The 19,091-nt window shown below is 36.6% G+C and overlaps 1 protein-coding gene across 17 annotated transcripts in view; it reads left to right on the forward strand.

The window, feature by feature from the left end:
* Trdn (triadin) overlaps positions 1-19,091 on the forward strand; it is a 335,361-nt gene that overhangs the window by 295,281 nt on the left and 20,989 nt on the right. For 13 of the 17 annotated variants that reach the window (XM_087190171.1, XM_087190172.1, XM_087190169.1 and 10 more), the window contains 10 exons: positions 4,317-4,343; positions 4,804-4,833; positions 7,005-7,034; positions 8,320-8,340; positions 8,708-8,755; positions 10,490-10,537; positions 14,293-14,337; positions 15,880-15,900; positions 17,550-17,576; positions 18,269-18,325. In XM_087190171.1, coding sequence (XP_087046297.1) covers positions 4,317-4,343; positions 4,804-4,833; positions 7,005-7,034; positions 8,320-8,340; positions 8,708-8,755; positions 10,490-10,537; positions 14,293-14,337; positions 15,880-15,900; positions 17,550-17,576; positions 18,269-18,325 — 354 coding nt within the window. The remainder of the gene's footprint in view (positions 1-4,316; positions 4,344-4,803; positions 4,834-7,004; positions 7,035-8,319; positions 8,341-8,707; positions 8,756-10,489; positions 10,538-14,292; positions 14,338-15,879; positions 15,901-17,549; positions 17,577-18,268; positions 18,326-19,091) is intronic. The other 4 variants (XM_087190174.1, XM_087190179.1, XM_087190177.1 and 1 more) reach the window with 2 other exon arrangements.

Consider the following 19,091-nt stretch of genomic DNA (forward strand, 5'->3'; position numbering starts at 1 on the left):
CAGACATTTCAATACAGTATGATTAGTCCTAAGATAAAGATAAGGCAAGACTACATTGGAATATGAAACGTGCACCTAACTCAGATGGAGGGATTAAGGGAAAGTTACCTACCTACAGCAGCATATTTTGAGTAATATTTTACTATTAAATGCAGTTTTGCCAAATGAAGAAAGAATGTTCTAGGCAGATCAATAGAGGAGACTTTAAGTGGGTTTTCAGGAATACAATGCTTCAGTATGGCTTGAGCAGTGATCTGAGAAAAGAGGGTGATGAGGTAAACAGCAATCAGATGCATCTGTGACTCCACAAACCAGCCAGAGGCAAGTGGAGGGATGGGCAGAGACACAAGCTTGCCGAAGAGATGTGATGTGGGAAATGACAAGACCTGACACTTCCAAAATCTCTCTGGTTGCAGAATTAAAATAATTAATGTAAATGTTGTGGGACAAAATCTGAGTCTTCAGTACCAGTTTGGATGTTCTTGGTAATCATGGTGAGAGGTATGTTTGATTGAATTAAAGCATTAGCATGGTGTATCCCTAGGGCCATCATAATGTAAACTGGGCATCTTAAAGAAACAAATATCTCAGGATTCTGGAAGCCAGATGTTCAAGATCAAGTTGTTGGCAGGACCACGCTTTCTCCCAAGGCGCTGGAGGAGGTTCTGCTCCATGCATTTCTTAGGCTTTGGCATTACTGGAAATCCATGGTGTTTCTCACTTGTGGACACATCACTTTAATCCCTGCCTCTGCTGTCACAGTGCTGTCCTCGTGTTGTCATGTCATCTTCCCGCTGTGTGTGCCCACGCCTGTGTCTCTTCTCCTCTTTTTTAGAGGAGCACCAGTTATAACGGGTTAGGCCCCCTCTAGTGACTCTGTCTTACTCTGATTATATCCCTTAAGTTCCTATTTCCATATAAGGTCTCCTTGGTAAGGTTCTGAGTGTTTGGACTTCCTCCCTTGGGGTGGGGCTGTCAACACAATGCATGGTCTAAAGAAAACATTAAAGTAGAGACATGTGATGTGAGTGTAAATGAAGTTAAACATGGAAATGAAGTAGATATAAAGAGGCTGGTGAAGGCCCAGCTCTGAAACCCAGAGCTTGGTAAATAGATGGCAGCATGGGAATAAGTCGTTGGCTAATATTTATCACAACCTGCTTTCATCAAAGAAGAGAACTCTTAAATCAAGATATTCTTACCCTGCCTTTATTTCAAAAGCAAAATGTGACATCCTAATATTTGCACACAATTGAGTACATCTTATGTTTTTGGTGTGTATTTCCGAGGGGATTATAACAACAGTGACTAGAGAGACAAATATTGCATGGAGGCTCTATAATCTTTATTTATCCATTTATTTTTTGGTACCGGGGATCAAACTCAGGACCTTATGCTTTCGAAGCAGGCGGCGGAACCACTGAGCTAAAACCTCAGCCCAAGGCTCTGTAATCTTAATTCCATTCTTACACTTAACCAGGGTACTTAAGTAGGAAGTACTTAAGTACCTAACATACGAAGGTAGGTACTAAATCACATTTATTGAGAACAATTGAGTTCTCTTACTGAACTGTGCTCAGTGTATTGTCATTAGTGCATGTGGAGAGCAGAAGTTGGAATCCTGTGAAAACTGTTACCTATTTAGGGCAGGAATATTGTTGAGGATGCTGTTTACTACATTACATAATCTTTTTCTTCTGAGAACCCATAAAACAAATTTATCTCAGGTAATTTTTAAGCAATTGATCTTCTTCTCTTAAAGAACTGATGCATTTATATCTTCAGAACATCGAATTGTTTAATCTTTGCCTAAGAACCAGAAAGCTAAGACAAATTCACAAGCTGAGTCAAAGAAAGTATTCAGTCACTTTTATTTCTGCTGTGTTAGCAGTTGAATTGCAGTAACATGCATAGTTTTGTTCTGATATGACTCCTGAATTCATGATTCCCTACATTCATTTTTATTGCTCAGCTTCTGTACTTATTTACCATGTCTTCTTATCATTATTTCACTTCTTCATTCAATAAATAAATAATAATTGAGTGCTCGAGATGTAGTTGTGCAATGGGCAATGAAAAATTCGCTGGATTCCATGGTGGACAAACACTGCTTCTGTCCTCAGTTATCTCACACCTAGAAGGGAGGACACTCACTTAAATTGATATTTACTGCATAGGGTGATGACCATAATGATAAAGAGATCTATAAAGTAATATTTGTCTTTATTGGGAAAAGTAATCCTGCTGCACAAATCTGAGGGCGAATTAGTGAAACTGTTTTAAGTGGAAGATAGCCAAATAAAAAGTAAAGATTACAAAACTCGAATGCAAAAGTCAAGGAATATTTACACAGAGACAAAGCCCACGTAGGTAGAAAGATCCCAGATTGTTAAGATGTCAGGTCTTTTCACATTGACCTAGAGATATGACTCAATCTCCACGAAATCTCAGAAATTACTTTATGGTCATTGACAAGCTGATTCTAAAGTTTACATAAAATAGGAAAAGAGACAGAATAATGAGCTTAATAGTGAAGAAAAAGAATATAGTTGGGGAAGTGACAGTCCCCATCTCATGTCTTCTTATAAAGTTTCAGTGTCCTTTGCATTGTTTCTTTCCCTGGACTCGAGTAGACTCTTCATGTGTGTGTGCTAACTAGCAATCACTAAATAACTTGCAGAGAGTCGTCCACACGTCTCCAGCGCTCTCTCCTCTGTGCAGTTCTGTCTTATGCTCTGGCCTGTGAGCTCTAGGTGTCTCAGCTCTTCCTTCCCTCCAGTTCTTCACCAGCTCAGGGATCTTCCTAGGTTCTTTTGTACATGAAGGCCTCGTAACCCAACGCAGTAGGGCTGAAGCAATCATACAGCGTGAGTCACTTGTTTTCTACCACACAGAGATCACTGTTTATTTATCTTTAAAACAAACCATTATTATACATACGTTGTCTGTTTTCTTTAATTTCCTCTGTGAGGACAAATTCAGACCCTGCTATTTTCTTTGAGCTAGAAACAGAAGTCAGTTGCCTACTTTTGAGAATGAGGGAAGTGTAGAAGCTCACCTACAAACAATAGAGTTTATGTTGGCCCTTCCAAAAGACCAAATGAATGGGGATAAACAGCGAGGGAGACTGATCGATGTGGTTTAGCATAGCTACTGATCTATGGATCTTGTCTATTGGCCCTGTCAAATAGTAGGGGAATTCATAACCAGAGAGGCCTGATACATAGAATGGTGGGAATGGAAAGTCGGTGTAGGAAACGATGATTAAATGACAGCCAAGAAGTGAAAAAGCAAGGATGAGTTTCTGAAGCATTTACAAGGGACACAGAATCAGAGGAAGGTGTTTTTGCTGACTGCCAAAATCTTTGATGATGTGAAAAGGAAAGAAAATTAAGAGTGGATTATGGCTAAAGCAGAGGCTGGCAGATAGTGGCCCACAGACTGGGCACCAGTTACTGTAAATAAATCCACCGTAATCGATTTGCATTGTTACCTATGGCCACTTCTCTACAACAGCAGAGCTGAAATATAGGTACAGAGATCAGACAGCCCCAACCTGAAAATACAATCGGATCTTGTGCAGGTCAACGTTGCCAATCCCTGCGCTAGGTATTCAGCATATAATAAAAATGTACTATTTCTAGGCATGAAGTGATCCCAATGCAACAGAATATTAATCAGCCTTCCCATCACTGGATATTTGGCTCACATTTTAGGAGAATTCAGTCCATGGTCAGTTGGCTCCAAGGCAGAGACATCAGGGTGGAAGGGTGCGGCAGAGCAGAGCTGCTTAGTTCATGGCCACAGAGGAGCAGAGCAAGGATGGTGTCAGAGAGCAAGGGCTGAGCGACCAGACACAGGCCCTGAGTTCAGACTTCCAAAGCTCAGATACACCCGGAGGGCCGCAGCAACCCTCATCTAAGACAGACGACTCATTGATAACATTAATCAAACTGAAAACAATTGCCATATATTTTTTATCTAGAATACTGAAGGGTAAAAATAGCTTCTCAAAATTAAACTACATGTTCATATTAGTAACATCAAGTTAACAAGAATTAATATTGCAAGAGTTTTTGAATTATTTTTTAACAGGGCAATAAAAGTAAACTTTGAGTTTTATTAGGTAAAATGAATTTTCAATTAGAAATTTGACTATAGACATTAAATTATATGTGACATAGAATTTCTATAAAGAAGTGCAGCTGGAGTTTGACTTTTATTTTCAAATACATAATTTTCTGACATATTCAATAATGTCAGTCCAGAAAGTACTATATGACTCGATCTTTAATACCTTTTTCAACTTTTTCTAGGCAAAGAAGTCAAGCCTGAACCCCCACGTAAGTCATATGCATGCCGAATGAATGAATGAATGAATGAATACACAAATAAAACAAGTCTTAAATGCATGTTGTTATGTATCCTTTGATTCAATGTTGAATATTTTCCTTACAGTAAAAGGCTTAACTATTTTGTTTAGACAATGTGCTTTGTCCAAAATATATTTCTTAGCATATACTATGCTGAAATTTTTCTTTATATTTATTCATTGAAAGTACAAAGCATGACCCTTTGTAACCTTGCTATTAAAAATCTTAGCTTGTATTTCCATTTTTCTCAAAATAATTTTATTCTGATAGGAAAGGAGCTTTACTTCTCTGTATGTGTTTGCCATAATCATAAATAAAGAAAAGCAATATGACAGATTAAAACAGAATGAGAAATATAAAAAAGTGAATGAGTATAGAAAATTAACATAATTATATAAACGTTATTGCTAATGTTTCCTTATATTTTTAGAGCCACAAGTGAAAAAGGAAGAGAAGCCAGGTTTGTACATTTTATGTATAAATTTATGTGTGCATGCTATCTTTATAATGAATAGCATGTCTCCGGGTAATGTTAAACCAAATGAGTACAAATTAAACAGCAAATTTTATCATTATTCGAGTTTCAAAAAATAAAACAAGAAAAATATGTATTTATGTAGGCCATCCATTCCTGTGAAAAAACACTGACATCTATGAAATCCCTGAGAAATGTATATTGCTCAGAAGAAGCAATTGACTGAGTTGACTTGTACAAAACCACAGTTTCTCTAGATTATAGTAAAACACAGACATTCTATCACAATAATAGTTGCCACGATCCTATTCTTTTTCTAGGGTCCTTAGATGAACATTTCTGAGCGCTATAGTAGGAACTAGAAATGTTTCTAAAGAACACACAGCAAAGTGATTCTGAAATAGTTAAAATTTTGATGCTAATTGTATTAGTTTTGAGGAGATGCTTTGATGAAATAAAAGAGTTACGCTCACAGTTCTGGGTCTGGGCGTCAATTTCAAAGTGTCAGGAGGGCCTGTTTCTCTCAAAACTTGCAGAGAGGATTCTGCTCTTATCTCTGCTGGCTTTCCTGTCTGTGGACATCCCATGGCTTGTAGATGGGTCTCCCCGACTTCTGGCTCCACCATCACAAAGACATCTTCTGCCTCTGTATCCCTATTCCACATCTCTTCTTTCCTGCTCATAAGTACATCAATCACAGTGGAATAAAGACCTCCTTATTCCACTGTGATCACAGCTCAACTACATCTGCAATGACCCTGTTTCCAAATAGGATCTCATTCCGAGATACTGTGTCTTAGGACTTAAGCATACCTTTTGGGAAAACACAATTCAATTCATAAGGATTTACCTCCTGCCCGGGAAAAATTCCAGTCTTGCAGTTGCACGCAGTCCTTAAATTCTTAATCATTGTAGCATCAAGTTTAAGTCTGAAATTGCATTTAAACAACACCAATAAGTATAATTATCTGTCGTCTAAATTAACTACTGATGAGACTTGATATGACCCTTCCTATACCAAAATGTGTCTCCATGTGTACATCAATGAAACCACTGTAAACAAATGATCTGCTTCCAAATAAAATGATATGAACACAAGATGTACATTCTTATTCCAAAAGAAAGAAATTGGAAGAAGCAAACAAGGGGGAATGAGCCCAAAGCAAGTACAAAAGCTATCAAATTTCAAGTCCTAAACACATCCTCTCTTTCTGTTCAGTCTTCTGGGGTTTACAAGGTAGGAATCCCACTGTCTTAGCTCGGAGGTCATTTCCTGACCTCTCAGCTGGTGGAGCCCCATCATCCTCAGCCTTTGAATTCATGGCTCTCTATATTTTGAATTGTTATCCTTCATTTAATTTTGCCTTTGTCCCTTTCTGTCCATACAACTATTGATTTTCTTACCCAAAATGTTCAAAACCCTGTCCAGAATCCCATTCAGTTCATAAGGGTGCAAGACATTGGATCAAAAGGTCTTCCACAGATATTTCCTGAACTACATCTATATGTCTGTTTTCTATTGGGATGTTTGATTGGATTCATGAGTCAGACACTTAATTTCTTTGGCAAACATTTGTCCAGCCCCACTCTGTCTTGTCTCCAGGAAACACTACCTAGGTAGGAGAAGAATTATCCCAATTACCAAATGCAGGTTCTGTTATTATTAGCAATTTCTTCTTCACTTTTCCTTTCAGAAGCATGGAAGAGAAATCAGTCTGCACCTTCCGTACTTTGCTTAGGAAATAGCTTAGAAAATTTGTTTACAAATTTTGCTTTCTACTCAACAGAAGAACACGACTCAGCCAAGTTCCCTGCCACTTTGTGACAAATATTAAAATGTTTCTTTTTTCCAGTGTCCAATAATATTTTCCTCATTTTATTATGAGAAAGTACCTGAAGCACCATTAACATCCATATTTCAAGCAGCATTTTGTTCACATGTACTCCAAGACACATGAGAAACGACATAACGGCAGAGCAATGCATAGCATGTCTACTAATCTGTCATTGACATCGTACCATGAAATGGGAACAATTGTTAATAAAATCCTTCCTTTCCCATATGGTGGATGAAATAAAATTATTTCCCAAACTAAATTTGTGCTCTAGTTTATCTTTCTCTGAATGAAAACTTTCTGCCTTTTTCTCCCCATCAGAACCACAAGTTAAAAAGGAAAGAAAGCCAGGTAAACACACTGTTATTTTAAGTGGTGTCAGCGCTGACTTTGCCTTTGCTTTGAAACTGTAAGAGGCCTTCCTCTCTGTGGGGTTTAAACCGCCCCAAGTTCCTCATTATTTCCTTACTTCACATTACTGGCTTAGGTGATACTGGTGGCCCATCAGCAAAGACATCTGAACTGTGGCATTAAATGAACCTCAACAGAGACTCCCAGTTTCAGAGTACATCTTTGGGGCTTTTTAATAAATTTTATGTATGCCCGCCCTTCCCCTCAAGCCCCCTCCCCTCCCCATGGACAAAAGTTTTCTTTCCATTCTCCCTTCTATTTTCACTCATTTTCTTATCCCTTCCTTTCTTTCTCCCTCCCTCTTCCCGTGTTCCCCTTCCCATTTGAACATTTTCTTCTCATTTCCCATTTATTTGCTTTGGGGTTTTTTGAAATTACATATGGTCATGTTAGCCTTTTGGCAAAAGCTACGGACTGGGATGTGAAGGGAAAGGTGACAAGAATCTATCACGCGTGCACTGTGGCTAAGCACCAACACTGTATGTTTATTTTTATCATATTGCTGTGAGAAACACGGCGTAGTAATTATTGTTTGTGTTCAGTGTCTATGGGAAGAGTTTAACAGAGCAAGTTCAGAACAGCAGTTATTTTTCAAAGATCTATCCCTAAGCTAATACATATTGGAGCTTGGATTCTGCCACACATCTGATTTGTTGCAAACCCTGGGTAATTGTACTAAGAAATCATTTCAGACTCTGTAATGTTATTAAAGGTAACATTGGCCTAAATATAAGGTGACCTGTCTGGCTTACATTGGCATTTAATGTTTAAGTCCTCGCTCTGATACCAAGGAGCGTTGACCTGTGGCAAGTTTTTAAAAAGCCTCAAGCTCTACACAAGTTATTTATTCCTTCATCACAAAAAATTATATAGAAAAATCTTCAATATCAATAAATTCAAGCATCCAAATCTCGATTTATATATAACACTACCTCACCTCTTTAATTCTCACCAGAGCTAACTTGCAATTATGTATAGCTTAACTGTACTTGCTCTTGTAACATATATGTAATGCAAAAAAGGTCATAAATACCTACCTACCACTTTATGCTTTTGATTTATTTTTCTGATTGCATTTACTACCAGATACATGCATTTTTTAAAAAACAAAAGTACATTCCATTTAAAGCTAGTTTTATTTAGTAAATAGCTAAATTTATATTTATTATTGTTAATTATTGTATTTTTGTTGTGTAAACTTACTGTATGATTTATTCCTTTTTAGCTTCCTCTGAAAAAACACACAGTATGTATAATCATTTAATTTATAATGTTTTTATGAAATCTTCTACAAGAAAATATTTACATATTTCTAAAATCATACATTTTTAACCTATGGTTTTATATTCTTGCTTTATTAAAGCCTGAGCTTTGAAAATTATACATGGTTAAATATAAATAAGAATCCTTAGTATGTTGATTCATGAACCAAAATCTTTTTTTATGTATGAAATGAGATGACATGAAAGTTTAGAATTACTTTTTTTTCACAAGAACAATTGTTTGTTATTTTCTATTTTACAAACCACTGGCCTAACACAAAACATATGATTGTATACTAATTTATAAAAGCTTTGAAATACCTGAAATGATTCTCTTTTCATTATTTTCAGAACAAGACACAGGGAAACCAGAAAAGACTATTTCTCAGGGTAAACCAGGTATTTTGCAGGTGGTATTTGTGGTATCCAATTATCTTTCCATGTCCTGGAGTTAGCAGACTCAAAACCACGCAGTCCACTCTAAAGCTATTCGAGACCATCCACGTCTTAACACGTCAGCCCATTATTCCCATTACTTTTGCACTGAGAACTGGCCCAGGCAGATACAGCTAGACAGCAAGCCGTCCCTTCCCATTAGAAATTTACCTTCCCATAAGGATCGTATCACCATCTCCAAGGTGAATGGGATCTGTATTTTTATTTGTTTTGTTCTGTTCAGGGCAAGACATTCTTAGAAAACTTGTACTTCTGACTGGTTCACTGAAACATAATCATCTGAGGCCCCCAAATCTGAAGGAAATAATATTTCTCTCTGCTTCTTTCTTTTTTTCCCTTCATTCTTGCCTATCTTCCTTCTTTTCTCATTATTCCTGGTCTTGTGTTTTGAAGACAGTAGAGTTAAACCAATGTGTTCTGCTTATAAAATATAGAATTAAGCAAAACATGGTTATTCATTAATTTTTATTTTAAAATAGAAACTTTTAGTTTTATTTTTAATATGAATTTCTTATATTTATTGAAATATGAGTTAAATATGAATTAATTTTGAGACTATCTCAGTCTTGGTAATCCTGCAGAATATTATCCTTCATTTTTGCATTGTTTATTCAGTGCCATGAATATGGTTGGGTAAGAATCTTTGAAAAGTAAAATACTATTTCCCAAAAAACTCTTAGGAAATCTCTCCCTGACATTTAAACATTGTTCTTCAGAAAAGCTATATGCATTGAGTTTGAGATAGTTTGATCTGATTTGTGTATGCTTTAAAAAACACGAAACACCAGCAACAGACAATACAAGAATAAAAGTGGAGCAGTATTTGGGGAAGGGAGCATAACTGTACCGACATAACCAAAATTTTAGAAACAACTTTTGGAAACTCTCAATTTGAGTCAATAATGAGTCCTTGTTATTTTCTTGCATTTCAAGTGTTAGCCATTTTGAGGAGAAACATGGAGAGAGTAGCAGTTTAGCCTTTGGGTGTGTATCAAATGTACTGTCTTCCAGACACAACGCTTCCTTCAGGTACAGATTCATGCTCTTCATGCTCTCTGACAACCAATAAAACTTCCTAAGGATGGGTGACCACCAGTTTATTCCTACTTATGAATACCTCAGAAGCTGAGTTTTACATAGGATCACTGTGGTAATGTCTCCTCTGATGAGAATCCCCGTGTTTCTGTAAAATCAGAGAGGCTAGAAGGTTTTCCATGCACATAGCACCTGTGTGTCCCTTCCGCATTCACAACATAAGAAATTTGGGTTCTCCAGCTAGTCCTGGGTTCCCACAGAGCTATCTGCATAAGAAAGATTCAAAATTGCTACTTCCTATTTGAATGTAATAATGGAAGTGGAATAAGTATTTAATAAAGGCACACACCCCCCTGTGTATCTATATTCAGTTCCATTTGTGTGGGCAGGTTAAGGACAAATTAAACAGCTAAGCATCAACAGCAAGAGAGCCCCGAGGACATCTTGCTGGACAGGTTTTCTTTGTGGTCCCATTCACTTAAGTAGAAGATAGTATTTGCTGTTTTACGGAGCAAATGATATGTTTTTGTTAATGCTGTTGCACTTTCAAGCCAATTCAAACTATGAAGGTTAAAATATGTCACCATTTTTAAACTGATATATAAAAGTTCCTACTTATGTTACCATTTTTTTCTGTCACAGAAGAAAAAGTTTCCAAACAAGTAAAAGCGGTCACAGCAGAAAAACCAGGTAAATAAGGTATTTTATTTCTTTCTTTGGTGTATCAGTTTTATGTTATAAGACAACACACATATATTTCCTGTAGCATCTAGATTTTAATGCCACAAATTGTAAGATTTTGAATTTTGGGGAATAGTGAAACTGTAAAATTTTTAATTAAAAATAAAAACTAGAGTCCTACAATAATCATTTTAAAGTGTGAATAACCTAAGTTTACATGTAATTCATAAGGAAATCTATGTAATGCATTAATCATTATGTATGCATAAGTGTCTAATCTTATTTTTAAACCCCATTTCTTCACATACTAAAAACACATAAATCTGAAGCTTCCTACAGTTTATGAATTATACAGGCGAATTTCCTTTCATGAGAGTTCTACAGAGTTGTGTGGATATATGACTCTTAAATCGGCCTTAAATATCAGTAGAACACATAATATTAAAGCAAAAATGGCTCATTCCTCATTATTTCATATAAGAAAAAAGAATGCACCATGCTTGCAGTTTTGACATGTTTCCTGTATAGAGAAAGAAAATCTCTGCATCTTCAATTTAACTGACATCTTGACCTATTAAATCTCTCCATTTGATTGTAAAATCAAAATTCTACCCACATTGACCATTAAGTCTCATTTCTTACTCATAAGCTTCTAAAAGAAGCTATACAGTGATTTATTTTTTCTTTTACCGGAGATAATCAAGATTTAAATACAGTGTCTTGAAGGAAAATAGAATTCAGGACAGAATTAATTATTTATTCAAATTTTAATTTTTTTATTCCATGAGGAAAAGGAAAACTCTCCCTTTCTCTCTCTCTCTGTCTCTCTCTCTCTCTCTCTCTCTCTCTCTCTCTCTCTCTGTCTGTGTGTGTGTGTGTGTGTGTCTCTCTCTCTCTGAGTTCCCCAGGCTGGTCTCAAACAACTCACAGTCCTTGCATTTCAGCATTTTAGTAGCAGAAATTGTATAATTGAGCAAGAAGGAAATTTCAAGAGGCCACCCCACGTTACTCATATGACCATTGTATTGTCCTTCATCCACTACCAAAGTTCATACTGTTAGTAAATGCTCTGATTTGCACTCTAAGCACTGCTGTACCTCCCTGAGTATTTCACTGTTGTATGGTATTTAGAGATAATTAAAAAATGAGCCAATATATCTGTACCCCAAATATTCTTGTAGAGTGTTTTAAGTTTTATGTGCATTTAAAGTTTCATTGGTTTTTCAATAAGAAATTTGATTGATGTACTTCCTGACAATGAATAACAGCGCTCAGAGAAAATGGTGTAAGCAAAGGAGGAAACTAAAATTAAAAACACATACATACAAATATGAAACAGTTGTTTTTCTCAGGGTTCATACTTCTCAACATGCCACTGACTTTCCTCAACTCCCCACTGTCAAGCTCAAACCAGGTAATGAAAGTTGTCTAAGAATTGCTCGACCATTTCAATTTTAACAATTGCCATGGTTTTTGAAAATTGTCCTCTATTCTGTGGCCTATTACTAAATTGCTTGTGAAAGTGATACATTGTTATTGCTATGGTTTTGATTAGGTAGCTTTGCCTATCGTCAGTAATTCCTTCATTATATAAAAGAAATGTCTGGAAGTTGTATCATTATCATTGATATTAAACGAGTGAGGGCACACAGGCTATCCCGTGCCCAGAATAAACTGCATGGTGACGCACACCCTAATCCCAGCATTCTGGGAGGCCAAGGCAGGAGGATCGCAAGTTTGAATGGAGCCTGAGCGTCATAATGAGAGCTCAGCCTTCTCGTGGCTGAGACGAAATACCCAACACTCAGCACTCAAAGGAAGAGAGGCTGAATTTGGCCGCAGTTTCAGTCCAAGCGAGGCTGGCTCTAAGGCAGAGGCATCGTGGCAGAAGACAGGTGGATCCTGGCAGCGAAGAAGCAGAGAAAGAGGAGGTGGGTCTGGGACAGGGATCCACCTGTCCAGGTCACACCTCCCGTGACCTCGGCCAGCCAGGTCCCTCCTGAGAGCAAGTGCAGCTTCTGAGTTCATCAGTGCGTGGTCCACGGACGAGTGCCATGGCCCTGTGGCTGACCGGACGCTTTCTGAGAACATGAGGCTTTGGGGGTCACTTCAGGTCTAAACCCTAACAGGCCGAAAGTCAAAAATTAAAAAGGGGCTGGGGATGTAGCCCAGAGAGAAGGCCCTGGGTTCAATCCGCAGTCCGCCAAAAAATAATTAAAATGCCTAAATAAGTTCAGGTAACCAACGAATCTCTTAAACATACACAATAAGTAACAAAGGAAAATAAAAGGATGTATAGCTGTCAGTGCTGCGAGCTATACATATGCATATACATTCAATTTGCTTTCATGAAGCCCTTTAATGACACTGAAGGCAGGTTTTCATTAGCAATCTGGAAAGTGTAAATGCTTTGTCACTCGTTAACATCGTGAAATTTCCCATGTGTGGACATGGGAGCGCCTCCGTGGCATCGCACGGGCGACACCGAGATCGGAGAGGCAGCGCAGGGACTTTTGGCGATGGTCACGCAGGCGGTGAGGGGCCCAGCAATGTGTCGGATCGCAGCGTGGGCCCTGACTGACCGCACTTGGAAACCAAAGCTCTGACGAAGGCCTGAGCGCGGTGGTCACACGCGCAGTGGCTCCCATGTGAAGAACAGATCGGCAGTGTCCAGAGACCCGCGGGCGAGGGACGCTGAGGGCTCCAGAGTCACCGCAGAAAGGAGCAGAGCCCAGCCGAGGCACAAGCGCTTCCTGGAGCCTGTGGCAGGTCTCGACACACACGTGGCATGATTACCGTTCCTTTGATTTGTTTTCCTTCCTGTAGTGCTGCTCTGATGATAAAACATCACAAACGCTCACCTTGAAAATGGCCTTCGTAACGTTTTTATTTTGCATTATTAAATATAACATTTATATAATGTTTAGTCCATAGGAGTTCATTCTTGAATGCTAATTTTCATCCACTTCAGTCTTACGATACCTGGAGTCCTCCATCTCATCATGTATTTCACATTTCCTGAGAACATCTGAGTTCAGGAGAGGAGAGGAAGGACTGCTCAGGAGGACTGACCCTGGACATCCTAAGGGTCTCCACCCGTTCTCGTCCCCTCACTGTATCCCGCCCTACGTAGCTTCATTTTAAATTCCGCTTTTTCTATTTCACATATTTTTCGGAGGGCTAAGGAGCATGTCGCTTATTCACAAATTTTGGTTCTGTTGTAACCTCCTAGAATCAGCTGAAATGCAACAGTGAGAGTTCTAACTGGGTCTGGAAGGGGAGAGTGGTACAGGACAGAAAAAATCCAACATGTGGAACTTTCTGGAATCGAGGAGACTGAATGAAATTCTACATAAAAGACCAGTACTCAGAACTAAATTGCTTTTGGACTTGCAAGAAGCAAAGTAGGAGTTGAAGCAGTAAGAGGAGCTGATCAGATGCTAAGGGCAAATGCTGTCTAACTTAAAATGCTTCAGGGAGTGACTCAACCTTCAGCCAACACAGAAAGAGAAATTCTCCTCTGGCGTATGCTGTTCTCCTCTTTGTAAACCACCTGGTCCCAAGAAGTCTCATTCCTGGGACTGTCTTTACATATAGGGGAAAGATTCTGGAACCTAACCTTGAGTATAATGTGTTTCTATGGCAACATGCTTTCTGTGTTACAAGTTACATAAACTAATTTAAGGGCACACCTTTGTGCCCACTGAGGACTGACTATGCAATGAATCTACTGATTGCCAGAGAATTTTCATTTCTCTTTCTAGGAAAAGCTGAGCATCAACCAAAAGAACCTCCCTCTGTTAAGACAGGTATTTGGTTTTGGTCTTTTTTTTGTTATATTCTACCTTAATTTGTTGTTTTTATTACATTTGAAAAGTAGAGAAACGTGTCACATTCTTCTCATGCGACTTCTTACTACTGTTTAGTTTTGTGGTTTTGCTGTACAACCTAATTTATCTGAATAGGAGCTGTGGTGTTGTCATCAATCAAATACGCATTACCAAATATGCTACTGTAAGACAGTAGCATTCACAAATTAATTTCTTTCATGATTCGCAAGATCCTTCCATTATGCTTGGTATTAACTATTGTCCTTATTATTGTGATTTATCATACTGATGAATTTAACTAATTTTGGTAGTTTACAATGATCTATTAAATTATCCATGTTATTTTCACTAATCGTGAATTTCAACTGATATATTTTCTTAAAATAGATGTTATTCTTTCTATGATATCTTCTTTCATAGTATTATTCCTTTTTTTAAAATGTGTAATATTTTACATAGTGCAAACACTGGGAGTCTAACTGAAAAAATATGCATCTCTTTCATCTTTCCTGTACTTCCAATACCCATTTCAAAACATTTGAATATTCAATAGATGATTACTATTTCTTAAAGCATTATTCTAGCATTATTCATCTATATATCTAAATATGTATATAAATATATACATATATATATCCCCTTTCATTTTCTGACACAAATGATGACATAATGTATCTTGAAGTTTTTAAAAATGAAATTACATGAATAATTTCCTCTAATAATAATCTATTATACAGATATATATAAACTGTTTTACTGGCTTTGTTGATTTAACAAACTAACAAATGTGCACAATTTTGTTACTTTCAAACTTAAAATACCTTAAACCAGAACATTTAATAAAAAGGTACATGCAATATAATTTTTATAGATGTATCAAATTCTTTTTTAAAAAGGTGCATCAATTTATATTCCCATGTAATATAAATTTAACTGACCTGATTATGAATGATTCAAATCCTTTACAGTCAATATTGTTTATTTTATGAATAAATAGAACATTAGGTATAAGACTGCATAATTAATATTTTAGCTAATAATTTCAGAAGACAAGTTATATTGGGGAAAGAAAACATTTATATGCTATAGTTTTAATCTATTATTTGCTATTCTTCCTGAGATCTTATAATACCATTTTATTCATACTATACTTGAAGAGTGCAATTGTTCAATTAATGCTAATAAATTTTAGAAAGGACAATGGCAAAGTATGCATTCTACAGCATTCAGAAACAGTTAAGTGCAGATTGTTGTAAACATTCATGCTATAACAACTTAAAAATGATATTTTGGAGGAATAAAAAGGGTACTTAAAAGTTCTTTTTTTTAGATTTAGAGTTAAATTCATTGGAAAAATGTGTCAAATGTACTCCAAAAATTCCTTATTGTCTATTTTAACATACACTTAGCATTGTTCTTCAATTTTAACTATTAGAAAATCAGAAACAGCAAATATGAAATACTAATGTATTATTCATAGATCCAAAATTATCACTCATTTTCTTTTTCTTTTATTTTTAGACAAACTGAAACCGAGTTCAAGTAAGTGTATCATTTTAACATTTTAAGAATATTCTACATTATTTTGATTTATATTTTCCTTGAGTTGAAAAAACAGTTTAAAACTATGGCATATTTATGAACGTAATAACCATTGTACTGTAAGCTATGTGAAATTCTGGTTGATAAATAATATTGTGTAAATTCCATTCATTTACCCCTGACCATGTATTTATTGAGTCCTTACCAGGTATACTGCAGTGTACTAGTATATGTCATGCATGTGTAGTTAATACATTTATCATGAACTACTTGCAGCACAAAACAAGTATTTGTCTGTCTCTTTTGCCTACTTTCAGTTGCTTATTAGGATGTATTAAGTAAACATTAACAGGAAGAACCCTCTGATAGTCACATTGTGGGTTAAGAAATGTTCACTTCTCCAAATACTTGCCTTGAATTACTGAATAGCAATTCATTAGCTTTTTATTTTCTTATTTTTTCAATGCTTTGAGATTCATTGTCTTCAGTGAGTCATAATCATTGTTTTATTTAAGACATTCTGAAGAACAATAACTTGGAACATTAAATAATTAAATTGTGTAAATAATACTGTCAAAATATTACCCAGACATTACTCTGAGATAAAAATATGTAAATGCAATAAAGAATGAAGAGGTGGCCTTTTAAATATTTTAAATGCTAAAAACTAATCTGCTTTCTTAGTGTTACAAGAAGTCCCTTAAAAATTCTGCTACACAGATTTGATGCCAATCTTAAATATTAAATACTGTCCTTCAACTGGGAGAGGCTCTGGTACACTGAGTTTGTGCTATTGCTACTAATGTGGAGATTATTCCTAAAATTAAGCTTTTCATGTTAAACTGGAATGCTAATCATTCGAAAATTTTATTTTCTAGGAAACATTCATTATTTTTATTATTGTACTTTAATCACCTTATCTCGCTTAAGTTTTGAAGACAGTTTCCTCAGACATTATATAACACTGCTAATAAGTCCATCAAGTTTACAGAAAACAATGATTTCATAAGAGAGATTTCTTACACTTGCAGAGAAGCTCTTTTTCCTAGAAATCTTTTCATTTGACCTGATTTATGAGAAAAAAGTCCTCTGCGTTATATTTAGAAATATTAGTAGTCTGTGAACGAACTTAGGAAACAAAAGTGAACAGCGAGGACTGCATTGTATTAGGCTAAATGTGGTTGTCTTTTCACTTCTCTCCCTTACTTGATCGCTGTCACCAGGAGTTGTGTCAGGTTTTCTACCCCACATCCCACTCAGCTGCGCTCAGTACCGCAGTTTACAAATAAGGTTCCTTTAGCACTAGTCAATAAGTGAATGCACAGATGCATGAGTAAAGCTCCAAGCTAAACATTTATACTAGAACTCAATAATGTGTAATTAGGGAAACAAAACAAGGGACTTAGAATTGCTTAATTCCATCATATATGAATAGACAGTTTTAGATTAATTTGTAGAATGTTTCATTTTCAAAATAAATGCCTTCTATGCTTCTACGTTTTTCAGATAACGGTATTTTTTCTCCTTTTGAGTATATGTGCCTATTGTAATTTAGTAAGTAATCGAGGAAAATAGCTCCAGTTGTTTACTACTGAAATAAACTCTATTTTCTTTTCTTTTTCTTTTTCACATGACTTTTTTTTCTAAAGAAGGGACAGCAGAAGTTACACAATCAGGTAAGTGTTTACTGTCTCACAGCAGGGATGATGAGATGTAAAAATGCTATGTAAATTTGAATCTCTGTCTAGTTCTGTAAATTTAGAAAATCCCTTACATACTCATATTCCTCCTATCCTACAGAAGTAACGCCCAGTTTGTTTATTGATTAAGAGAAGTAACCCGTGTCACCTTTGCACCTCACAATTGGCTATCACTCGTGAATATTGGTTTCCTTCACACGCTTGTCTGAAAAACATAGTGAAGGAAGTCATCAGTCCACTGCACCTCCGTTCTGGAAGCTGCACACACAGTCTGTGGGAGACAGTGTGTGGCCGAATTTCCAGTGTTTCCATTCATTTGTGTGTTTCCTGGGCATCTACCACACCAGTTAAATCCCTGCTCGTATTTAAAGATAACAACTGAAATGGAGATGTTCTTCCTGTTGGTTCAAGATGAGACTCATTAATAAATGCACAGTGTACTCTGCTTCACTTCAAGTCGTGTAGGGAGGAAAGGCAGTGGGTGCGTGTGACTGACGGAAGCAGAATGAGTGTTCCTGCAGAGGGATGCTCCTCTCTGTCATCTCAAGGTGGCAGAGCCCTGACCACCACTCCTGCACTCACGTGGTCGTCTCCTCTCCAATCAATTCCTCCAGAAATGAGTCAGAACATAGTGTTTTTAAGATGATGACTTCTTTTTTTCTCCCTAGGAAAGAAGAAAATTGAAAAAATTGAAAAACTTGAAAAACATGAAAAAATTGAAAAAGGTAAGGTGACATGTTAAGATATGCACATTAAAATAGCCATAGGAAAAAACAAAAGAAAAATCCACATAAGCATACAAAGTATATGACTTGAAAACACTTTATCAAAATATGGACCCTGATTTTATAGCATACATCAGAATTACAGCACATCCATGCAGCAGTTGAAAGCATCTGATCATACTACTATGAAATATCTAAAGAGTATACAAGTATAGATCCTGAAGCAAACTCTACCAATCATTGTTAAATTAATATCAAAGATTTACTTTCAGGGGACTCCAGAAATGTGAATTGTGACTGTACAAAATTTGATTCTAAGCATGAAGAAGACACATTAGCAAATGTAGTTCATTAGCTGGGTGCAGTGAAGTTGACCTACATCCTGGCACTCTGGGAGGTGGGGTCACAAGTTTGAGCACAGCCTTGGAAATGAACCAACTTAGTGAAGCTCTGTGTAAACAAATATACAAAGAAATAAAGGAAAAGGGAGCTCAGTGTGAAGTCCCTGGATTCAAGACCCAATATTGCAATATATATATCTTAATATATGTGTTTATATATATATAAAACATTCTTGAGAAGAGAAGTGAAGCATGTTCAAGAAGAAAAAAGTAATTTTTAAGAGATTTTAAAACAATACAAAGCCCGAAATGAAACTATTTTTGAGTCAGAATCTATTTGTACCATCGGTAAATGAAGTTTCTATGCATGTGTGGGATGGACGCTGGTCTGGGTAACGGAGGAAACGTGGTAAGTAATGGTGGCT

The sequence above is a fragment of the Heterocephalus glaber genome, unplaced genomic scaffold (genome assembly GCF_053883595.1).
Source record: "Heterocephalus glaber isolate CG9 unplaced genomic scaffold, H.glaber_assembly_v1.0 deba00001550, whole genome shotgun sequence".
NCBI lineage: Eukaryota > Metazoa > Chordata > Mammalia > Rodentia > Bathyergidae > Heterocephalus > Heterocephalus glaber.